Source organism: Euprymna scolopes, chromosome 46, assembly GCF_053919585.1.
Source record: "Euprymna scolopes isolate OS-2025 chromosome 46, ASM5391958v1, whole genome shotgun sequence".
Lineage (NCBI taxonomy): Eukaryota > Metazoa > Mollusca > Cephalopoda > Sepiida > Sepiolidae > Euprymna > Euprymna scolopes.
This window is the reverse complement of record NC_136527.1, coordinates 113,861,733-113,886,444: the sequence shown is the minus strand read 5'-3', so window position 1 is coordinate 113,886,444 and position 24,712 is coordinate 113,861,733. Positions and strand designations below refer to the sequence as shown.

Here is a 24,712-nt window from a genome sequence, read left to right as displayed (position 1 = left end):
TTTCCAACTCAACTGTGTTAAAAAAAACTTAATTCGAGACAAGAACGCCGACACTCGACTTCGAGACGAGTTTTCCCGGAACAAGTTTTCCGGGCACTGGTATAAGTGCTATGGATTCATCAGAGCACATCTCATTAAAGTACTTGTAAACAGGGATGCAACACTGAGGCGATGGGACAGACTTTGGAGATTGGCCTATAGCACGGGGCCTATTAGATTAGATACTCTTTTTGTTTTTGTTTTCGTGCTCAACGATAAAAACCGACTTCTTCATTTGTGTTTGCTTCTCATTTTCGCTTTTGCTCTAATAAGAGTTTCGCTAATGTGAAAAAGAAAACATGTTCGAACGTTTGCTGACATTTATTGGATGTGTTGCTACCAGTATTTTGCTTAATTTTCGAGTTTGGAGCGATTGTCGAGTCTCACAAGATGACTGTAAAATATCAGACACTTCTTTATTGTTCTAACTTAAAACTGTGCGCTACTTTTGTTTGTGTTAAATAAACGTTTTAAAATAAGTTAAAACAACATTTTCTCATATATTTATTTGTTCACTACTTTTTCGTTTTGTTCTTATTGAATGCGAAATATTCGCCGTGGAATTTCCACGGGTCACGATTATTTCGTTTTATTAATCTTAAGTTTCATAGAATAAAAAGTTCAGACACAACTTTGTCGAGCCATTTTTTAAAACTTACGTTTGACCCCGGCACGTGCAGTGCAGAGAACACGACCCTTTCTCTCCTTCCCCCACTTTCTCTCTTCTTTAGCTTGGTGACAAGCGAATGCTTATGTGTGCGTGCGTGCGTGCGTGCGTGTGTGTGTGTGTGCGTGCGTCGTGCCAACGTCAAACGAAGTTTAAATTAAAATTCATTTCGTCGGTTTCAACAAAATTTTAAAAAAATAAAAACTTTTTCCCGACCGGCCGGATTAGGGTTGTGAGGTGTGGTTAGAGTTTATGAAAATAAATGTTAGCAATAAAAACTTTTTAAAACCAAGTTAGAAAAAAGAACACAATTTGCTTCCCCACCAAATTATCGTATTATTGGAGGCCCCGATTCTTCTTTTTTTTAAGCGATGTAATAAACCATATTTTTGAGTAGGTTACATTTACATCCTCTCTTTATTTTGGTTTGTATATTTTTTATGTTGCAAAAATGCTTCCGGGAGATCTTTTTAGGATTCTAAACGTTTACTTTTTTTTACACTTTTTATTATCTTCGAAAAATGTACACAAATGTAAACAAGCAGTTTACGAGTTGAAAGGCATCGTTAAAATATTTTTAGCGAGTTCTTTAAATTTTATATTTTTATTTCGTCCTCTTCAAGTCCAATGTAAACAAGTTCTTGATAAGCCGTTCCTCTTAAGTAATCCAATTTACAAAATTTATACTTCTAACGATTACTATGATATTGTCCCATTGACTACTGCACACTCTTTAAACCCTCGAGTGGTCTCTGGGCCTTGATAAGTAGTGATTCCTTTGTAAAACAAAAAATATTTCAATACTTTGATGTGCTAGTTTTCCTTTTCATTTCAAAATGCACGCATTAATAAAACTGTCTTGAAAACTATTTGTCTGTGCTAACTTTCCTTGCGATATTCGTTTTCAGCATACCTGAACAAACTGAGGGTTGGCCCCTTTCATATGCCGCCTGTTTAAACATGGTCGCCAGTGATTTACATTTCAAAATACACGCATTACTATCTCGAAAACTATTCGTATGTCTGTGCTAATTTTCTTTTCGATATTCGTTTTCAGCATACCTGAACAAACTGAGGGTTGGCCCCTTCCATATGCCGCCTGTTTAAACATGGTCGCCAGTGATTTACATTTCAAAATACACGCATTAACTAAAACTAGCTCCAAAACTGGTAGTCTGTCTGTGCTAATTTTACTTGCGATATTCGTTTTCAGCATACCTGAACAAATTTAGGGTTGGCCACTTTCATATGCCGCCTGTTCAAACATGGTCGCCAGTGATTTACATTTCAAAATACACGCATTAATAAAACTAGCTCCGAAACTATTTGTCTCTGCTAATTTTCCTTGCGATATTCGTTTTCAGCATACCTGAACAAACTGAACAGTACGAGTTTTCCGGGTACGGTTATTCCGGAGACGAGTTTTCCCGGGACAAGTTTTCCAGGCACTGGTATAAATGCTATAGGTTCATCAGAGCACATCTCATTAAAGTACTTGTAAACAGGGATACAACACTGAGGCGATGGGACAGACTTTGGAGATTGACCGATAGCACGGGGCCTATTAGATTAGATACTCTTTTTTTTGTTGTTGTTGTGCTCAACGATAAAAACTGACTTCTTCATTTGTGTTTGCTTCTCATTTTCGCTTTTGCTCTGATAAGAGTTTCGCTAATGTGAAAAAGAAAACATGTTCGAACGTTTGCTGACATTTATTGGATGTGTTGCTACCAGTATTTTGCTTAATTTTCGAGTTTGGAGCGATTATCGAGTCTCACAAGATGACTGTAAAATGTCAGACACTTTCTTTATTGTTCTAACTTAAAACTGTGCGCTACTTTTGTTTGTGTTAAATGAACGTTTTAAAATAAGTTAAAACAACAAAAATGTGATCTAGGTACGTAGAAGAGTAACTTATCTTGCCTTTGGTAACATTCATTTTCTTATATATTTATTTGTTCACTACTTTTTCGTTTTGTTCTATTGAATGCGAAATATTCGCCGTGGAATTTCCACGGGTCACGATTATTTCGTTTTATTAATCTTAAGTTTCATAGAATAAAAAGTTCAGACACAACTTTGTCGAGCCATTTCTAATCGATTTCATTTAACTTCCGTTTGACCCCGGCACGTGCAGTGCAGAGAACACGACCCTTCCTCTCCTTCGCCCACCTTCTCTCTTCTTTAGCTTGGTGACAAGCGATGAGTATGTGTGCGTGCGTGCGTGCGTGCGTGTGTGTATGTGTGTACATGCGTGCGTATGTGTGTTGTCGGTTTCAACAAAATTTTAAAAAATAAAAACTTCTTTCCCGACCGGCCGGATTAGGGTTGTGAGGTGTGGTTAGAGTTTATGAAAATAAATGTTAGCAATAAAAACTTTTTAAAACCAAGTTAGAAAAAAGAAAACAATTTACTTCCCCACCAAATTATCGTATTATTGGAGCCCCCGATCCTTCTTTTTTTTTTTTAGGCGATGTAATAAACCATATTTTTGAGTAGGGTGGCCTCCTCTCTTTATTTTGGTTTGTATATTTTTCATGTTGCAAAAATGCTCCCGGGAGATCTTTTTAGGATTCTAAAGGTTTGCTTTTTTTTTTACACTTTTTATTGTCTTCGAAAAATGTAAAAAAATGTAAACAATCAGTTTACGATTTGAAAGGCATCGTTAAAATGGTATTTTTCGCTAGTTCTTTCAACTTTATATGTTTATTTCGTCGTCTTCAAGTCCAATGTAAATAAGTTCTTGATGAGCCGTTCCTCTTAAGTAATCCAATTTACCAAATTGACACTTCTAACGATTACTATGATATTGTCCAATTTACTGTACACACTTTAACCCTTATCCTCGAGTGGCCTCTGGGGCTTGATAAGTAGTGATTCCTTTATAAAATAAAAAAATATTTCAATACTATGATGGTGAATCTATAGTCAGTCTGTGCTAATTTTCCTTGCGATATTCGTTTTCAGCATACCTGAACAAACTGAGGGTTGGCCCTTTCCATATGCCGCCTGTTTAAACATGGTCGCCAGTGATTTACATTTCAAAATACACGCATTAATAAAACTAGCTCCAAAAGTAGTAGTCTGTCTGTCTGTCTCTGCCAGTTTTCCTTGCGATATTCGTTTTCGGCATACCTGAACAAACTGGGGGTTGGCCTATTTCATATGCCGCCTGTTCAAACATGGTCGCCAGGGATTTACATTTCAAAATACACGCATTAATAAAACTAGTTCCAAAACTCGTAGTCTGTCTGTGCTAATTTTCCTTGTGATATTCGTTTTCAGCATACCTGAACAAACTGAGGGTTCGCCCCTTTGATATGTCGCCTGTTCAACATGGTCGCCAGTGATTTACATTTCACAATACACGCATTAATAAAACTAGCTCCAAAACTATTTGTCTCTGCTAATTTTCCTTGCGATATTCGTTTTCAGCATACCTGAACAAACTGAGGTTTTGCCCCTTTCATATGCCGCCTGTTCAAACATGGTCGCCAGTGATTTACATTTCACAATACACGCATTAATAAAACTAGCTCCAAAACTATTTGTCTCTGCTAATTTTCCTTGCGATATTCGTTTTCAGCATACCTGAACAAACTGAGGATTTGCCCCTTTCATATGCCGCCTGCTCAAACATGGTCGCCAGTTATTTACATTTCAAAATACACGCATTAATAAAACTAGCTCCCAAACTATTTGTCTCTGCTAATTTTCCTTGCGATATTCGTTTTCAGCATACCTAAACAAACTGACGGTTTTCCCCTTTCATATGCCGCCTGTTAAAACATGGTCGCCAGTGATTTACATTTCAAAATATATGCATTAACAAAACTAGCTCCAAAACTATTTGTCTCTGCTCATTTTCCTTGCGATATTCGTTTTCAGCATACCTGAACGGTTTTAGAATCAACATTTCGAATGTTAACGTAACACACACACACACACACACACACACACACACACACACACACACAAAGAAACAAACAAACACACACACACACACACACACACGTAAACCCAGTGAAAGTGTCTACTGTCGATAAGCTAGTTGTAAATTAGATTACTCTCTGATGAGTTTTAGTCTAGCCACACTGTGATACAGCGGAACAGTCCGTCTGTTTTGCATAACTCAGTGAAAGTGTCGACTGTAGATTACCTAGTTGTAAATTCTTAAAGGAGAAGCCCCTTTAAGAAGAGACTTGAAGACTTATCGGCCAACCTGGGCCGTGCGTTGTAAACAGAAATCCATTTCAGACTGAACTTTTTCCAAAACTTAGTTCGTCTTCAAAGTGACAAGAATGCCGACACTCGACTTATTGTCGCCACCCCGATCTTCGCACCATTACGCTAATAAAATTGTTCTTTGCCTGGGATCAAAATGGCGAATCTCAATTTGAATTGAGAAAGTCAAGCTAAATACAAGGACAATTCATATAAATTATAGCTGTTGATTTAATGTATTGAATATTAAAACTTTGTCAAACGGAGATGATATAGAAAGCTGGGGAGCGAAACACACACACACACACACACACACACAATTAAAAAAAATACAAAATTTATTTGTCGAAATGAGACTTTTGTAACAAGATTTTTTCTAACGTGTCTGATTCCAATGACATGGAGAACCACGACGACTGGAGACTCTTCTGTTGCAGCCTTCTTCCGCCTTCAGTGCCGTTGTGTCATTATTGTCATCATCCGCCACATCAGCCGTTGAGGTCTTTTGGATCACTTCAACCTTACCGCCATGGGTGACCCTACCAGGAGCCTAGGCTCCGGACGGCATCGCTCTCAGGTTCATCGGAACACACAAGGTTCTCCACCACGACAAGGTGGCGATCCAGGGAGAACAAACAAAGGCCAGGAGCGTGACGACAAACAAAAGTCGGTCACAAGCTTGGATGCGAGGCCCGGGAGATGACATCAAAGTCAAGTAAAATTCTAGGCCGCAAAATTTCTGATCAGCGAATTTGACCGACAATACGGGTGGAATATTTATATCTGGGCCAAATAAAAAGAGATATGAAAGCAGATGAGATACAGAGTCGAGACAGTGACACGAGAGGGTGCTAGCAACACATTCTTCTCCAACCCTGTCACACACGGCATTAGACTTGTCAATCTGTCATTGAAAACAGAAAGCTTATATTTACAAAAACAAACAAATTATTTGGCAAAATTTTTAGCTACGGATGACCAAAACTGTATAGAATTAACCTTTTTTTTCTATTTTTTTAAAAAATCTTTATTTGAACTTAATGGACTTTTTTTTATGAATGAACTGTTTTATTCTTTTTATCAAACGAAAATAGAACTTTTATAATGAAATATATTTTATGGATTATTTTCCAAACATCGAAATTTTAAAATCAAAGTTAGTCTTATTTAAAAAAAAAAAGTTTTTCGTTTCGAGATATTTTTTTTTCCATTCATCACTTTGAAATTTTATTCAACAATAAAATGATAAAGCAATTTGCAATAAAAAAAATACAAAATTTATTTTTCGAAATGAGATTTTTGCGACAAGATTTTTTCTAACGTGTCTTAAGTTTTCGAAATTGATGGCAGTCTTCCAGTTAAGCCTGGCAAACTTGTTAATTTCAACATTTCGATATCGACGTTTACCTAACTTTTATAATAAAAGTTAGGTAAACGTTCATAAACATATTAATGGGGAAAAAACAGTTCATAAATATTAAAAAAAAAAAAAAAAGTCCATTAAGTTCAAATAAAGACTGAATAAAACTTCTAAAAAAAAAAAAGAAGAAAAAAGGTTCATTCTATACAGTTTTGGTCATCCCTAGCTTAAAATGTCAGACGTCACTTCCGCCAAATGGCCTTGTAAACAAAGGAAGACGAAAAGTGAATTTTACTAATTATTTTTCTGCGTGCGTGTTTTTAATATCGCCAACGAGTGTAAAAGTCAAGAAATGACAAATTGGGTTTTTAAAACTTCAATAAAGACTTAGAACACATTTGATGACTCGTCCATCAGAGAGAAATATAACAATACAAAAGTAAAACTTTGTTTCTTCAATAACTTTATTTGAAAATTTTTTAAATTTTTAACTCATTTTCCCAAACTTACCGTGTTCAACAGAGAGTCGGGCGCCATTTTGAATTTTCCAATACATCGGTAAACACTGTATGTTTTTCGAGCTGAATAAACATGTTACAGTAAATAAAAACACTAAAAATGTATCCAACTTTGTTTTTTCAATAACTTTATTTGAAAAAGTTAAATTATGTATTTTTTTTTTTAACTAATTTACTTCAATAAAAATAAAATCAAGTTTTAAGTCTAAAAATTATTGAATTTTAGATTCTCTCATGTTTTTTTCCTAGTATAACTCTTCCGAAAATGCAAAACCAAAAAACGTCCGGTTAGTTAAAGTGCATTTATGGCAAAAAAATAAAACAAAAACAAAAAAAAAACCCTTCCAATTAGCTCAAATGTATTTGTGCCCCCCCCCCAATCTTCCGATAAACTAATATGCATTTTTGCAAAAAAATAAAACCCTCCAGTTAGTTAAAATGCATTTGGGCAAAAAATTAAAAAAAAACACACAAAAAAAATAAATCTTGATGCCTACTCCCATTTCAAAATCGGAAAAGCATCGTGAAGGGTTTCACCCGGTTGTATTGGGGGTAACGTCTGAAACCTGTATGGATTTTCATAGTGGTCAGGATGGAATTGTCCCCACTTTGGTGCCTGGATGTCATTGTTGCGGAACCTCGAGATGGCTTTACCATAGAATGATCCGTTTGGCGGTACAGATTCGGCAGCTTCCTTCGGCAGTCTTGCTTCTCTACTGGTCGCCACAAAATGGTCGTGTTTATAGTTGCTTGGTTTACGGGTTCTTTCATAGCGGACGGCTTCATAGTCAGCTGAAGAAACAAAGGTTGCAAACAGTTTTATTAGAATCATGTCATTTTGTCAGCAACTATTTTTACTCGTTCCTGACGATTTGTTTTTTTATTTTGACTGAATTAAAATAAAAAGGATACAAAAAAATAGTTATGATGTACGTACTCGTCACGGAACGAATGTAAATGTTAGGGGGTAGAGGGTATTTTTATCTTTTGTGATTATGTCTGGTTTGTTACCAGCAGGGATACCTGGCGTTGAATAGACGTAGCACACTTTATGTAGAGTGATCTTTCAAACACAACTCTTTTCACAATTCAAAAAAATTTACATGGAAAAAAGTTTGCCATCAATCATTACAACATACAAGCATGAAATCGATATGGATTATCTCCATCAGCAAAAACTAAAAAAAGCATCTAGAGATAAAACAATTATACTGACCCCTAATAAATAATTTAGCCAAACACGCATGCGCAAAAAAGGTTCTTTCTTGAAATAGTTTGAATATAAAAACTTATTTTTTATTCGTATGAAGAGTATTGATCAACGGAGGCCCTAAAAAAATGTTTTAAAACCATTCGAGCCTACCTCCCTACCAAAACTTTTTTCTTTTATACTGACAAACACTCGGGCAACGCTGGGCACCCCTGCTACTCCATCTATATAAAAGGCAAAATGTGTGTGTGTGTTTGTATGTCTTGCAAAAAAACTTTCAACAGAGGCGACGAATTTTCACCAGATTGGTATCATTTTCAAGCTCGACCCTTCGGACAACAAATATTGAAAAATCGGCTAACAACATTAATTCTTTCACCCTAAACTGGGCCTCTCCAGGGAGGGGTAGCAAAAAATCGTTCCTCCATGATAATTTAGCCAAACACGCATGCGCAAAAAAAGGTTCTTTCTTGAAATAGTTTAAATATAAAAAAAAACTGACTCAATTTTGCTATAATTTTTAAAAATATTTGAACAGGGTTATTAAATTTGTTTATTCTTTATTTTACCCCCACTAGTCTAATATATAAAAGGCCGTGTGTGTGTGTGTGTTTGTATGTCTTCCAAAAACTTCCGAGAGATATATTTGAACATGACAAAATTGGTATCGTTTCAATGATCTATGTCACGGACAACAAATATCGAAAAAATTGGCCAAAAACATTCATTCTTCACCATCAAGTGGGCCGTTTTTAATACAAGGAGGGGTCACTTTTTTTGTTAACACTTGCACGTTCAAATCTCATATGAACGACATTGCATAAAAGATGTAATTTTTGAACGCCGGTGACATCACAGTCGCAGTGGGCGTATCGATAAAACCGTTTGCTTTTTTTTACCTCCTTTTATTCGTGCGTTATGGGGTCAAGCCTGCCTACTGCTCCTAATTTTTTTTTTTTTACGCTTTTAAGCGGGTACTTGCTGCAATTTTTTTTTTTTTGCTCAATCAACCCCCTTACACACACCTCCACACACCTGGGCAAAGCCGGGCCACCAGGCTAGTCATTATATATATTAAAAAAAAAAGCTACAATAATTCTTAACTATACTTAATAGCCATCAAAACTTGTATCCTGTCAATTGATTTGACAGCCAGTCTGACTTCCAGAAATGATTACATAAAAATAAATAAATAAAAAATAGATAGATGAATAAATAAATAATTAATAAATAAATGCAAAAAAATAAAAATAAATAAAAAATAAAAATAAATAAAAAAAGTAAATAAATGAAAATAAATAAAAAATAAATAAATAAAAATTAAATAAATAGATAAATAAATAAATAAAAAATAAACAAACAAAAAATGAATAAATAAATAATTATAATATTTTTGAGCTATTAATGGGGTATGGTCCCTGACATTGACAATCGGGAGATTCTGTTTATAACCGATGTTGCTAGGAACTGACAAATAAAATTAATTCACGTTCTATCAAAGTGTAGTATCTGTTCAGATGCCTTTCGGTGGAGAAGCAGTCCTTTACGACTGAGACAATTTTTAATTTTTGTACCTTTTCTCCACATTAAAAAACGACCCTGATGGCTAACTCTGTCCCATGGAGAGGCATTGTAAATAGGTACTATCAACCAACCAGAATTGCTCCATAAAATTAAACCTTTTCTGTAGCAACTTCGCATATGTTTTCTTCGTGTCAACACGGGAAGAATCTTTTTGCTTTGTGGATTCCAACTCAAGAACTGTCTACTAAGAACCAGTCACCTCCAAGACTTGTGTAGAACAACTAACCATCGAAAACTGTTCTATCTACTAAGAACCAGTCACCTCCAAGACTTGTGTAGAACAACTAACCATCGGAAACTGTTCTATGTACTGAGAACCAGTCACCTCCAAGACTTGTGTAGAACAACTAACTATCGAAAACTGTTCTATCTACTGAGAACCAGTCACCTCCAAGATTTGTGTAGAACAACTAACCATCGAAAACTGTTCTATCTACTGAGAACCAGTCACCTGCAAGACTTGTGTAGAACAACTAACCATCGGAAACTGTTCTATCTACTGAGAACCAGTCACCTCCAAGACTTGTGTAGAACAACTAACCATCGGAAACTGTTCTATGTACTGAGACCCAGTCACCTCCAAGACTTGTGTAGAACAACTAACCATCGGAAACTGTTCTATCTACTGAGAACCAGTCACCTCCAAGACTTGCGTAGAACAACTAACCATCGGAAACTGTTCTATGTACTGAGAACCAGTCACCTCCAAGACTTGTGTAGAACAACTAACAATCGGAAACTGTTCTATGTACTGAGAACCAGTCACCTCCAAGACTTGTGTAGAACAACTAACCATCAGAAACTGTTCTGTCTACTGAGAACCAGTCACCTCCAAGACTTGTGTAGAACAACTAACCATCGGAAACTGTTCTATCTACTGAGAACCAGTCACCTCCAAGACTTGTGTAGAACAACTAACCATCGGAAACTGTTCTGTCTACTGAGAACCAGTCACCTCCAAGACTTGTGTAGAACATAAATAAAAAATGAATAAATAAACAATAAATAAATAAATAAATAATAAATAAACAAACAATAAAACAGACAAAAAAAAACTCGCCAAACTGTTGTAAAAATTTCTTTTCACAATAAAAAAAAAACAAATGAAAAAAAGTTGGCCATTAATTATTACAACATACAAGCATAAAATCGATATGGGTTATCTCCCTTACAACCTCAGCAAAAAACTAAAAAGGTTTCTAGAAATAAAAACAATTATACTGACCCCTACGTATGTAGTTGAGGTGACGATTATACCAATCTGGGTGACAAGACGAACTGTCTTTAGCTAGCCAATCCGGCTGAACTGCTGACCATTTCCTCCAACCATGCTGAAACATTTATTAAAATTGTTTATTATTCAAATAATCTTCTCCAAAATCGATATAATTATCTATATATTAATAGAATAGCGTTTTTGTTATTTGTTTTCTGTGTCACGCTTACATCTGAGTGACTGTCGTTTAATTGTTATGGACTTCCATTTTTTTTTTTTTTGCTTTCATTTATAAGAACGTGAATTTATGAGGTGAATTTATTCGACACAATATGATTCAACTCAAAAAAATAAATAAAAGCTCACATGAATTAAGATTAAAGTTAAGGTGTTATTGTGGACCCTCACCCCTTTTAAAAAAACCTTGTTAAACTTTGTGATATATTTACACTCTATGGGGATCAGGCGCGAACGAACACCCCATGATTTTATTATACCATATTTCTTTAAACTGAAACATAATTATCAAAGTATACTTACGCAGATAGATATGAAAAGTCTTTGTTAAAGTTTGTGCCATATTTCTATGGAGTACAGGCGCAAACGCATACCCCACAATTTTATTATATCATCCCTATTTAAGTTGAAGCATACTGATCAAAGTATTCTTATATACATCTATATCAAAAACACTTGTAAACGGTTTTTTAAAATTTTTTTATTTCCATACTTTGTGGACCAGGCGCGAATGCAGACCCCACAATTTTAATGAACCACCGTTCTGCCAGATCAAACATACCCATTTCTGTGTCTCGATACATCGTCTATCATTATATGCAATCAGTTTTTTTTTAAATAGTCAACCATATAGGAGCCTATTGGTGACCACACACACACACACACACACACACACACGAACCAGTGTTATTTTTTTTCATTATATGTTACTTTGGCGTTCTTTGAATTTAATGCCTGCAAAGGGAAAAATTTGCAACTTATTTTTGTAAATAAAATCTCTTCTTCGTTTTCAAACAAGACCTTTATATTTTATTCTTTACCCCCCCCTTTTATTTCATGCTCTTTTTTTTTTTTCAGGCTAGTTACTTTCGCGCCAAATTTATCTGGAAACAAGATAAATTTCCGACACTCTAAACCTAAACAAGGGTTTAATCTCTATTGAGTTAACCTTAACCCTAACAAAAGCTTAATCTCTGTTGATTGACCCTTACCTTAACAATAGCTTAATCTCTATTAGGTTAACACTTACCTAAACAATGACTTCATTTCTGTTGGGTTAACCTTTATTCTAACAATGTCTAAATTGCTGTTAGACTGAGTGTCAAGAACAGATTTTATGCTTGAGAAAGGAGATGGAAGACTAATATGGTTAGTAAGTAAATATGAATAAAAACGGTTATTTACATTGCCGACATCAGGATAGCTGCAAAAATCTGGATTCCAGTTATTGAGATTTGGTTGCCTGTTGTAAAAAAATAATCCATTATATCAATAATATAAAAAGAAAACGTATGACCACAAATAGTGACAAATAGTAATAGTAATCTAAAAATTTACCAATATTTTAATCAGATTATCATCGTGTAGCGAATGACAAGAATAGAGAATACCATTAGGAGATTTAGGCTTTATTCGACTAGAAGAACACACGGTACATAATCAAGATGGCGACTCGATATATCAAACAAAGGGAGACAATTTTCTAGAAAAGGGCAGACTACTCTCAAGTCATTATTATTTTACCACAATCACCGCAACATCGAAAAGAAACAAGATGTAATGCGATGTCATTAAAATTACTAAACAAATGAATTAGTGTCTTTACAGGTCTAATCGATTAGGGGGGGGTTATGACTCGAGTGGAACGACGCAGGATTTGTGGGTTAGTTGATCATTGTCTCAAGGCGGTAGACTTCCGGGCTAGGTTGATGTAGGTAAACGTATTTATTTGCTCCCCCACCGAGCAAATTAGACACAAGGCCGATTTTTAATGTGAAGAGTGAAGGGGAAATGGGGACCAACTCCCCGGGGAGTAGGGGAGCTGGATAGTGACAAACAACCAAACAAAAAAATAAATAAATAAATAAAAAAAATAAACAAATAAAACGATTTTAGAAACAACGATTAAAAAAAATAAATTTGGAGCTTATGCACTTTTGTCACCGCGCTAATTTTTGAAAATGTTTTTTGTTTTTCAGATTAAATCCAAGTTTAATATATGTAGATAAAAATGTGTGACGTCACTTCCGTCAAATGGCTTCGTAAACAAAGGAAGGCCAAGCTACACGATTACCCAAAAGTGCATAAGTACCATGAATTTAAACTTACCATTCTGTTGGCATCCGTGCTGGTATAGCGAAATCTTTTCTTGTAGACATAACGATGTTTTCCAAAGTTCTCAAGCCAAAAACTGCGCTGTTTTCACAACTAGGGAAAAAAGCTTCAAGTTAAAGAAGGATAACCTATTTCAAAATATCCTCAGGATGTCAATTAGTACAAAGTTTCATTTTTAATGTATTAGTTTTTATTAAACTCCCAGGATATATATGTAAATACTATCGATGAAATAAAATCAATGATTTTCAATGTGTTTTTTTGTTTTTTTACATGGAGGTCACCACTTATCAAGGCCTAGAAGCCACTCGGGGATAAGGGTTATTGCGTATACAGTAATCAATGGGATATTATAATAGTAATCGTTAGTAATGGAGATTTGATAAAGTGCCTGACTTGAGAAGGCGGTTCATCAGGAATTTGTTTATGTTGGACTTGAAGACATCCAAGTTGTAGTCAGGTGGGAAACACGCAACCGGAACAGAGTTCCACAGGCGTGCACTTCTAAGAAAGAAGCTTTGTTCATGGAATGTACGTTTTGATTTAGGCACAGATAAAGAGTGGGGAAAATTAATGACAGTGGTTTCAGCTAGACGGGTGCTTTTCGTGAAAGATTATGTAAAACAGAGCTTTCGTGTAAATTATAAAATTCATGGCACAAGCAAAATAAACTTGAAATATTATAATCAAATTCCAAAACTAAAAGCTGGACTTATATTACAATCCACAGAGGTACGAAAAAGTGGCCAAAAAATGAGATATTATACTTTCGTATATTAATTTATGTGATTGAATGAAGTACTCACACACACATCTGTAGAAATATATTTTCTTATAATAAGTGCATCTAAAACCAAGCTCCTATCTTTACATCATCACCGCTGTGAACCTCATCTGGCATCAATTGAAATGAATTTGGAGAGGCTCCATGTTTTGACAAGCTTCTGGGCTTGACCTTTACTCTTGATCTGAAATGGAACTTATGCATCAAATCCATTGCGAAAGCTGCTGGAAAAATGGTTGGATCCTTCTACCGCTCCAGTAGATATCTCACTCCTGATGCAATTCTCTACCTATATAAAAGCCAGGTATAGCCAATGATGGAGCACCGTTGCCACAATTGGGAAGGAGTTGCTAGAAGCAGCTTATCCTGCCTTGACAGAGTTCAAAATAGACTTCGTAGCTTGGTGAGGCATGCTGTTTTCTCTTCCTTGCAACCTCTTTCCCACAGAAGAGACGTTGCGAGCCTGTCTCTGCTTTATCGTTATTTTTATGGCAAGTACTCGTCTGAGCTTCAATCTATGGTCCCCCATCCTCAAACTTTCACGAAAAACACTCGTCTAGCCAAAACCACTATCAATAATTCCCCACATTTATCTGCGCCTAAACCTGGACGTAGATTCTATGAAAAAAGTTTCTTTCTTGGAAGTGCACGCCTGTGGAACTCTCTTTCCAGCTGATTATAATCTGATTGTTTTCGGTCAAGTCCAATGTAAACAAGTTCTTGATTAACCGCCCCCCCCTAAGTAATCCAATTTACAAAATTTCCATTACTTATGTTTACTACGCTATAATCACATTGACTAACGTATACCCATTAACATTTATCCCTGAGTGGCCTGTAGGCCGTGATAAGTGGTGACGCCTTTGTAGAAAAAAAACCCAAACAAATACTTTTTTCAATATTTTAATTTTAACACATCTTGTGCTATTCTGAAATTATGTGAGTGTGTATTATATATCGAAATTAAATATATATATATATTAGTGTAAAATTTTGTTGAAATAAACAAAGGTTATAAAAAAGGAAACGTGAGTCTTTGAATTTTTACCAAAATTTTGCACCTATTAAATAGATACATTAAGCTTAACTCAAAATTAACGGGGACTGGTTTTAAAATAACAATCTAGACCCGTTAAACGAAAACGGTATACATTGAAAGTAACCATATTTCAAAAACAAACTTTAATATATATATATATATATATATATATAACTTACCTTTTCAGAAAACAAGTTTGTTTTTGTCGGTGTTACCTCGTTTCGTCTTTTTTAAAAACGTTTTATTCTTATTAATATTAATGTTATTTATTTATAATTATTTTATCAAGGTGAATGAAAAGGTTACCGGCGTGGGAATTAAAATAAATAATGATTACAAAAAAAAAACCCAGCAAATCTTTAAAAGTATATAAAAAACAAACAAACAAACAAACAACAACCAAAAAAAAAAAAAACGATTTGTTTGTGACGTCACTGTTACCTTGACAACCGCGTAAACATCACGTGACTTTTCGCTTTCTTTCAACGATTTCTCTTTTCTGGATTTTTTTTTTTTTGTGCGTGTCAAGAAAAAAACAAAACAAAAAAGAATTTTCGTTATAAAATATTTATTTCATAAAACGTAGGTAAGAACACCCTTTTCTCTCTTTTTTTTATCGGTACTTGTATATAGATTAGTGACGTTTTAAACCAACGCATTTCAGGTGAAACCATTCTTACATATTTACATGCCCAGTCGAAATTAGTATAAATTCGAAAAATTACGAAAAATAAATGAGCTAGATGTATTTTCAACAAAACAAAATATTGTACTTGTACAGTTTAATCAAGACATTAAAAAATGAAAATATCGAAAATAAAACGTTATATTGTACGTATCCGTTTTGGACTGAAGATCTCCGAAGTAAAAAAAAAATTCCCTTAATTTTATCAAGTAGTTTTTTTTGCGCACGACCGTTTTTTTTTTTTGGTGTTTGCTCAATTGTAAGGGTATTCGCCTAGCATGCAAAAGGCACAGGTTTCAAATCCCGAGGTCGTCTGTATCTAACTGATTAGCCCAAATGAGGGCGAAACACGAGTCTTGCACTTCCGGTTTGTTGGCTTTCTTGGTTCTTGTGAGCTGCGACATTGTCTCTCTGTGGAAATAATTATATAATCTCTCACATTCCGAAGATTTTATACATATTTCTGTAGAAATATATTTCTTATTATATATCAATCCTTATATACGAAGCTCAATGTGATTACAGAGCAATATATAGAATAAATGACAAAAACTTATATTCCAAAATTCATGATGTTGACCATCTTATAATTTATTCCTTTAAATCAGTTGACTTATACAATTCTTGACAGTATGTTTCGTAGTGCAAAATCAATAACTTAATAATTACTTGGTCTTTTTATAAGCTCTATCTCCTATTTGGTTTTATCGAGCTTTTACATCTGGTTGAGATTACTTTATAAATATTAATTGTTGGGTTTGTATTACTGTACACATAGATTCGAAAAAGTTGTCAAAAAACAAATATATAACAAATAAATGTTATCAAAAGCAAGATAAGTTACTTTTCTAGAAAACTGGATGTATTTTTCGTGTTTTTATTCAATGTAACATTTATTCAGCTCGAAAAACATACAGTGTTTACCGATGTATTGGAAAATTCAAGATGGCGTCTCACACCCTCTTTAACACCGTAAGTTTGGGAAAAGGTGTTATAAATAAAAAGCTATACAAAATACTATTAAAAACCCACCGAATATATGTCAACCTATGTCACGGTAACATATATTGAGCGAGTTTTTAACAGTATTTTATCTGGTTTTTTATTTATAACACTTTTCCCCAAACTTACCGTGTTAAAGAGAGAATCAGACGCCATCTTGAATGTTCCAATACATCGGTTAACACTGTATGGTTTTCGAGCTGAATAAACATGTTACATGTAATTTAATTGTCATTTTATTTTATATATATATATATATATATATATATATATATATGTGTGTGTGTGTGTGTGTGTGTGTGTGTGTGTGTGTGTGTGTGTGTGAGCACTTTCATTTGATATTACAGATGTGTTTTTATTTTTTATTTGCAGAAAAGCAACTCTATTTGAGAAAACATGTCTGATACCCTGTTCCATTTGAGTTCACAGAGCCGTTACCCGTACTGGATAAATATGCCACCCAGGGTACCTCATTATCCAAACATGGAAGATATGCTAAGGTAAATAATGCAGTTATTATTTTTTTAATGGAAAAGTAAAAATTGCTGAATAATAGAAATTAAACGAACAAAGATTATCCTAAGGACGAAGAATTGACTACACTGGCAAAGTCACGTAGAAGGGGCACCCTTAATGGGGAGTTGGGTGGCAAGATATTTGTTCACATAACATGCCTCCTATTTTTATTCCACTCTAATAGATCAGAAGCGGTTTTAAAAATTGCATTGTTATGATGACTGAACTTATGCATTTATGACCTGAAAGTTTCACTTCTCTGTTGCAGATATTGACAGTGTGAGACTCTAAGAAAGCAACTTCTGTCATGGATGTGTGTCAACTTTTTGTGTTAAAGATAATAGGAGGCTTTACTCTTTTAATAACCCTCATATGACAAATCATACTCCAGACACTCATGCAGAGCCATCGTTCATTGCTGGCAAAAGTGCATTGAGAATGGTGTTGATCATGTAGAAAAATTAATTTCGGAACACAAAAGTTTGCTTTGACGTTTCTGAATTTTTTTAGATGAGGATTGGTTATTCATATTATTTGGATTCATCGGACTACTGTTCTCATCTTGAGTGTCATTTTCACAACGTTTCGGTCGATGTAACCTTCGACCTTCTTCAGGTGTATCTTGTCAAACTTGGGAATGTTTCTGTCAAACTCGGAAAGTTGGACGGAATTTCAAACAAAACCCTTTATTTACTTCACGGGGGTAGCGTGTTCTTGTTCCGTCAGCCATGACTGGATAGAGGTCCTAAGTAATTCGCAATTGTATTTTTCGGTCACCCACACCGAGGATTGAACCTTCAACCTTCCGGAGAAGGTCACTTTTACAATTGATTTTTCCCAAGTACTCTAATCACTATGCCACGGGTCCATGCATAAAGTAAATAAAGGGTTCCGCTCGAAATTCCGTCCAAATTCCCGAAACAGAAGCATTCCTGAGTTCAAAAAGATACATCTGAAGAAGGCCAAAGGTTATATCGACCGAAATGTTGTGAAAGTCACACTCAAGATGAGAACAGTGGATCCGATGAATCCAAATAATACATATAACCAATCCTCATCTCAAAAATTCAGAAACGTCAAAGCAAACTTTTTCGGTTCCAAAATTAATTTTTCTACATAGTCAACACCATTCTCAATGCGTTTTCGTCAGCATGAACGATGGCTGTGCATGAGTGTCTGGAGCGTGCTTTGTCATACTAGGGTAATTCCAAAAGTAAAGCCTCCCATGTGTTTTTATTTAAGAAGGTCGAAGGTTACATCAACCGAAACGTTGTGAAAATCACATTCAAGATGAGAACAGTAGATAAGATGAATCCAAATAATACGAAAACGTTGCTTATTATGATGATACTCCTCCCGTCTTGGTAGTTCTTTAACTTCAATAAAAAAATAGGAGGCTTTACTTTAAGAATGACCCTTGTATTTAGAATCGGTACAACAATATCAAATAGTTTTCTCGCTTGTGAAATCAACTTTTTGAAAAATAATAAAATATATATATAGACTGCTTTATCGTGTTGCATCTTATTTTTAGGACCCACCCGATCGGAAGGTTTACAGTTCGGCCCAGGAAAAATTCCCATCAGGTGAGATGATTTACTGTTTTGCATGAAATAAGCCGTAATCGACATTACCTTTACCAGTGACAATATTGTTATTAGTATTTTTTTTTTCTTTTTTTTTTTTTGAGAGTCATCACATATCAAGCCCCGAAGGCCACTCGAGGATAAGAGTTAATGAATGTAAGGTGGTAGTTTAGTAATGGTTAATGGAGTAAATTGGGTAGAAGTTGATTATTTATGGGGACGGCTCAACAAGAATTTGTTTACATTGGACTTGAAGGCCACCATGTTTTATTCAATCAGGAAACAGGCCAGCAGAAAATTTTCATGATAATTAAATCCTATAGGGCTTCTGGACTCGACATAATCAGATCAAGAGAAAAAAGTCAGTTGTCTTCGATGGCCGTACATCTAAACAACATGGTATTAATGCGGGTGTGCCTCAGGGGTCGATCCTTGGAGTTTTATCAGGTTGACAAGAAAGTTCCTGCAGTTTTTAACTTTTAAATGCAGATGAACATATCGGTTCAAATATAAAATTTTATTGATCGAAATAAGCACGATCAGAATGAACAGACTTTTGCCAACGCAAAACAAGTGTATTTATGCCAGTAACGTAAAAATCTTGCGTTCTGGTGGCGATGAAGTCGCTGAAGGCGTTTTTGATATCGCTTAGGTTTTTGAAGCATTTCTCATGCAGAAAGTTGTCGAGATGCTTGAAAAAGTGGTAGTCGGTAGGGGAGAGATCTAGAGAGTATGGTGGATGAGGTAGAGTTTTGCAGTTGAATTCATTAAACTTCTGCAGGGTCAGTTTAGCAACGTGTGCTCGGGCATTGTCATGGAGGAGAATTGGGCCTTTTCAGTTGACTAATGCTGGGTGTTGTTGTTGAAGTTTCTGATGCATTTCATCCATTTGTTGAGAGTACTTCACCGCCATAATGATTTCACCTGCATTCAAAGAACTGTAATGGATGAGACCGGTCGTGGCAGACCACCAAACAGTCAGCAAGATCTTCTTTTGGTGCAACTCTGGCTTCAAGAAGTGTCGTGGAGCTTCATTGGCATCTAACCACTGAGGTGAGCAGCTCCGGATGTCATAAAGAAGTCACTTTTCATCACAAGTCACAACCCCGTCGAGAAACGAGTTGTTCTTGTTGTGTAAAAGCAGAGAAGCTGACACTTCCTAACTGCGTCTCTTTTGGCTGTGAGGTACCCATTTATCAAGTTTTTGTGTTTTTCCAATCTGTCTCAAGTGCTTGGAAATCGTTGTATGCGTTACGTCTAATTCAGAAGCAATTTCTCGAACAGTTGTGTGTGGATTGGCTTTGACTAAGGCTTTTAATTGATCGTTGTCAGCATCCGATGGCCGACCACTACACTCATCATCTTTAAGACTCCCGTCACTGTAATGACATTTCTTAAACCACCATTGTGCTGTGTGTTCAATAGTGGTTCCTCAGTCAAACACTTCCTTAATATTGTGAGCTGTTTCAGCAGCTTTTTGGCCTGCCTTGCATTGAAATAAGTAAATTGTGTGAATTTGCTTTTTCCCCATCTTGCATTCCACGTACTTAAAAGAAAACATAATTGTTTTTTTTTGTTTTTTTTATTACACTTTCACCCCAAACAAGGCACGTTGCCACTTTGATGTAGGGGGCTACTATCAGAGACATAAGCTACAGGAGTACTATGTAGGGAGTTGGGCAGCAACATGTTACACTTGAACTTCTGCATGTCAGTACAGTTAGGGAAGCAGGAACCCGGAAGGGGATTCCAAAGTCTAGCGGTTCTGGGGAAGAAACTACTGGAGTAGAAGGCTCTTTTACATCTAGGGATCTCTACTGTGAAGGGGTGGGATTTAGCTGTTTGTCGGGGGTATTTACGTAGAGGGGGTACCAGTGCTTGCAGTTCGTCACAGCATTCACCATTAAAATTCTTGTAGAACAGGCAGAGGGATGCAACATTTCGTCGATGGGACAGAGGCTGAAGCTTAGATGACAGTTCAGGACCTATCAGATTGGCGACTCTTTTGAACCTTGTCTAGGAGCGAGAGACTAGTAGCAGATGCACCAGCCCAAATATGACAACAATACTCCATACATGGGCGAATGGTGGCCTTATAGACGTACAGGATACTTTTGGGCGTTGGTAGCTTTCTAGCAGGGTAGAGAGAACCTACCTTCTTCGCAGCAGTCCTGCCAATGCTCTCAATGTAATTTTTCCAACTCATATTTCCTGTAAACGTTAGGCCGAGGAGTTTAAAAGATGTACTTTCAGATAAAGAATCATTGGCCATTGCTATTGGTGGTAGAAAACGTTTCTTGTAATTATTGAAGGAAACAAGATACTACGGCATTTATTCGGTGATTTATTTATTTTTTTTATTTTACCCCAAACAAGGAACAGTGCCACTTTGATGTAGGGTCCTACTATTGGGGACATAAGTTGCAGGGATATTATGTAGCGAGCTGTCAGATTTGTCAGGGGTATTTACGTCAAAGAGGTGCAAGGGCTTGTAGTTTAAAAGATGTACTTACAGATAAAGAGTCTTTGGCCATTGCTATGTGTGGTAGAGAAGGGTTCTTGTAGTTATTGAAGGAAACAAGTTTAGTCTTGGCAGCATTGAATGTGAGCATCCATTTTTGTCCCGATTCCACCACAGATTGAAAGTCTTCCTCTAGTGTTTCTGCCATCTATCCTCTCTTCCTTGAGGCATTCATGAATTCATTATTGCACCTAGGCTAGTCTATAATAATCAATAGATGATTAATTCTATAATAATACATCCGCATAAATTAAAATATCATATTACATGACCGGGCAATGCCGGGCTGCCAGCTAGTCACTCATTAAAGCTTCCTTCATTTTCATTTTCTGTTTCAGAACTGGGTTAACAAACTTTACGACGTTGGTCATGGCGTACCTCAAAGAGACAAGCTCCCAAAGCCGGCTGATTCTCATCAAGTCGGCTGGTTCCGTTGGCAGTTCCAGCCCGGGACTTCAGCTGTACCAGTGTGGACAAGGGCTGGCAAGGACTGGCCTGGGAATAAAAACTTCCAAACAGCTGGTAAATCCATGACAGAACTGATGCGACACAGGGCGAACTATCGTGTGCATGATCAACCTCCGAGTTTTTATTCTCGATCAAATTATATGACGTCGACATATCGTCAACCGATATTATCCGTTTCAGGTCCCTTACAAAGAGACAAATCTTATGGTCTCACCCATCAGCATAAAAGACACGGTTTCATGACGTATGAGGATTATTATTAAACTAGCTGACTCGTATCCTGGCGTTGCCAAGGAATGTAGATTAACTCAAGAAATTCTATGCCTAACCTTGCACAATTTGTCATAACATTAAAGGATTATTATTAAACTAGCTGACCCCTATCCTGGTGTTGCCCAGTAATGTAGAGTAACTCAAGAAATATCTTAACAGAAATAAAATTCGATACTTTAACAATTGCACGTAACAACTAAAATTGCTAGAAGCCATATTTATCAAACGTTACAGCCCCTTTTAACTGGATCACATTTAACACAGGGACAAATATACTAACAATATATAATAACTAACAAGAAACTAAATAAATCTATATATATAAAAATGAAAATGTGTGTATGTTTGGATGTCTGCTAAACACTTTCGACAGATGCGATGAAAATTCATACACACTAAGCCCAAACAAGAAGGGACGTAGATATAGGTAGATGAGAATCCTATAGACCAAGGCATCTCAGATTGTATTCAATTGAAAATTTCTAAGTCCAAACAAGAGGGGACGTTGGTATACGTAGATAAGAATCCTATAGACCAAGTCATCTCAGCGTGTATTCAATTGAAAATTTCTAAGTCCAAACAAGAGGGGATGTGGATATAGGTAGATGAGAATCCTATAGACCAAGGCACCTCAGCATGTATTCAATTGAAAATTTCTAAGTCCAAACAAGAGGGGACGTTGGTATACGTAGATAAGAATCCTGTAGACCAAGTCATCTCAACGTGTATTCAATTGAAACTTTCTAAGTCCAAACAAGAGGGGACGTTGGTATAGGTAAATAAGAATCCTATAGACCAAGTCATCTCAACGTGTATTCAATTGAAAATTTCTAAGTCCAAACAAGAGGGGACGTTGGTATAGGTAGATAAGAATCCTGTAGACCAAGTCATCTCAACGTGTATTCAATTGAAAATTTCTAAGTCCAAACAAGAGGGGACGTTGGTATATGTAGATAAGAATCCTATAGACCAAGTCATCTCAACGTGTATTCAATTGAAAATTTCTAAGTCCAAACAAGAGGGGACGTTGGTATAGGTAGATAAGTATCCTACAGACCAAGTCATGTCAACGTGTATTCAATTGAAAATTTCTAAGTCCAAACAAGAGGGGACGTTGGTATAGGTAGATAAGAATCCTGTAGACCAAGTCATCTCAACGTGTATTCAATTGAAAATTTCTAAGTCCAAACAAGAGGGGACGTTGGTATACGTAGATAAGAATCCTATAGACCAAGTCATCTCAACGTGTATTCAATTGAAAATTTCTAAGTCCAAACAAGAGGGGACGTTGGTATAGGTAGATAAGAATCCTGTAGACCAAGTCATCTCAACGTGTATTCAATTGAAAATTTCTAAGTCCAAACAAGAGGGGACGTAGGTATAGGTAGATGAGAATCCTATAGACCAAGTCATCTCAACGTGTATTCAATTGAAAATTTCTAAGTCCAAACAAGAGGGGACGTTGGTATAGGTAGATAAGAATCCTATAGACCAAGTCATCTCAACGTGTATTCAATTGAAAATTTCTAAGTCCAAACAAGAGGGGACGTAGGTATAGGTAGATGAGAATCCTGTAGACCAAGTCATCTCAACGTGTATTCAATTGAAAATGTCTAAGTCCAAACAAGAGGGGACGTTGGTATAGGTAGATAAGAATCCTATAGACCAAGTCATCTGAACGTGTATTCAATTGAAAATTTCTAAGTCCAAACAAGAGGGGACGTAGGTATAGGTAGATGAGAATCCTATAGACCAAGTCATCTCAACGTGTATTCAATTGAAAATTTCTAAGTCCAAACAAGAGGGGACGTTGGTATAGGTAGATAAGAATCCTGTAGACCAAGTCATCTCAACGTGTATTCAATTGAAAATTTCTAAGTCCAAACAAGAGGGGACGTTGGTATAGGTAAATGAGAATCCTATAGACCAACTCATCTCAACGTGTATTCAATTGAAAATTTCTAAGTCCAAACAAGAGGGGACGTTGGTATAGGTAAATGAGAATCCTATAGACCAACTCATCTGAACGTGTATTCAATTAAATATTTCTAAGTCCAAACAAGAGGGGACGTAGGTATAGGTAGATAAGAATCCTATAGACCAAGTCATCTCAACGTGTATTCAATTGAAAATTTCTAAGTCCAAACAAGAGGGGACGTTGGTATAGGTAGATAAGAATCCTATAGACCAAGTCATCTCAACGTGTATTCAATTGAAAATTTCTAAGTCCAAACAAGAGGGGACGTTGGTATAGGTAGATAAGAATCCTATAGACCAAGTCATCTCAACGTGTATTCAATTGAAAATTTCTAAGTCCAAACAAGAGGGGACGTTGGTATAGGTAAATGAGAATCCTATAGACCAACTCATCTCAACGTGTATTCAATTGAAAATTTCTAAGTCCAAACAAGAGGGGACGTTGGTATAGGTAAATGAGAATCCTATAGACCAACTCATCTCAACGTGTATTCAATTGAAAATTTCTAAGTCCAAACAAGAGGGGACGTTGGTATAGGTAGATTAGAATCCTATAGACCAAGTCATCTCAACGTGTATTCAATTGAAAATTTTTAAGTCCAAACAAGAGGGGACGTTGGTATAGGTAGGGAAGAATCCTATAGACCAAGTCATCTCAACGTGTATTCAATTGAAAATTTCTAAGTCCAAA

At 35.9% G+C, this 24,712-nt stretch overlaps 2 protein-coding genes across 3 annotated transcripts; one reads left to right on the top strand and one right to left on the bottom strand.

Moving 5' to 3' along the window:
- Positions 1-6,913: 6,913 nt before the first annotated feature.
- LOC145271322 (uncharacterized) lies at positions 6,914-15,373 on the bottom strand. Its single transcript, XM_080126867.1, has 5 exons — positions 15,173-15,373; positions 13,165-13,263; positions 12,241-12,298; positions 10,828-10,933; positions 6,914-7,600 (listed from the first exon to the last, which is right to left on the bottom strand). The coding sequence occupies exons 2-5, from the start codon at positions 13,212-13,214 to the stop codon at positions 7,302-7,304; spliced, it is 513 nt and encodes a 170-aa protein (XP_079982993.1). The 5' UTR covers positions 13,215-13,263; positions 15,173-15,373; the 3' UTR covers positions 6,914-7,301.
- A 47-nt stretch (positions 15,374-15,420) lies between these two features.
- Positions 15,421-22,362, top strand: LOC145271321 (uncharacterized). 2 transcript variants are annotated; one of them, XM_080126865.1, is made up of 4 exons: positions 15,421-15,579; positions 17,053-17,180; positions 18,731-18,782; positions 21,642-22,361. In XM_080126865.1, the coding sequence occupies exons 2-4, from the start codon at positions 17,077-17,079 to the stop codon at positions 22,032-22,034; spliced, it is 549 nt and encodes a 182-aa protein (XP_079982991.1). In that variant the 5' UTR covers positions 15,421-15,579; positions 17,053-17,076; the 3' UTR covers positions 22,035-22,361. The 2 variants fall into 2 exon arrangements, with proteins under 2 accessions (XP_079982991.1, XP_079982992.1); XM_080126866.1 differs by having other exon boundaries at positions 15,428-15,575; positions 21,642-22,362.
- The last annotated feature ends 2,350 nt before the right edge of the window (positions 22,363-24,712 follow it).

Excerpts from the sequence above, each read along its gene's own strand:
- LOC145271322 (XM_080126867.1), bottom strand. The coding sequence starts at position 13,214 with ATGTCTACAAGAAAAGATTTCGCTATACCAGCACGGATGCCAACAGAA. Across the intron at positions 10,934-12,240 it reads GCTATCCTGATGTCGGCAAT|CATGGTTGGAGGAAATGGTC; the intron begins GTAAATAACCGT and ends TAAATGTTTCAG. Across the intron at positions 7,601-10,827 it reads CCTCAACTACATACGTAGGG|CTGACTATGAAGCCGTCCGC; the intron begins GTCAGTATAATT and ends TTGTTTCTTCAG.
- LOC145271321 (XM_080126866.1), top strand. The coding sequence starts at position 17,077 with ATGTCTGATACCCTGTTCCATTTGAGTTCACAGAGCCGTTACCCGTAC. Across the intron at positions 17,181-18,730 it reads AACATGGAAGATATGCTAAG|GACCCACCCGATCGGAAGGT; the intron begins GTAAATAATGCA and ends TCTTATTTTTAG. Across the intron at positions 18,783-21,641 it reads CCAGGAAAAATTCCCATCAG|AACTGGGTTAACAAACTTTA; the intron begins GTGAGATGATTT and ends TTTCTGTTTCAG.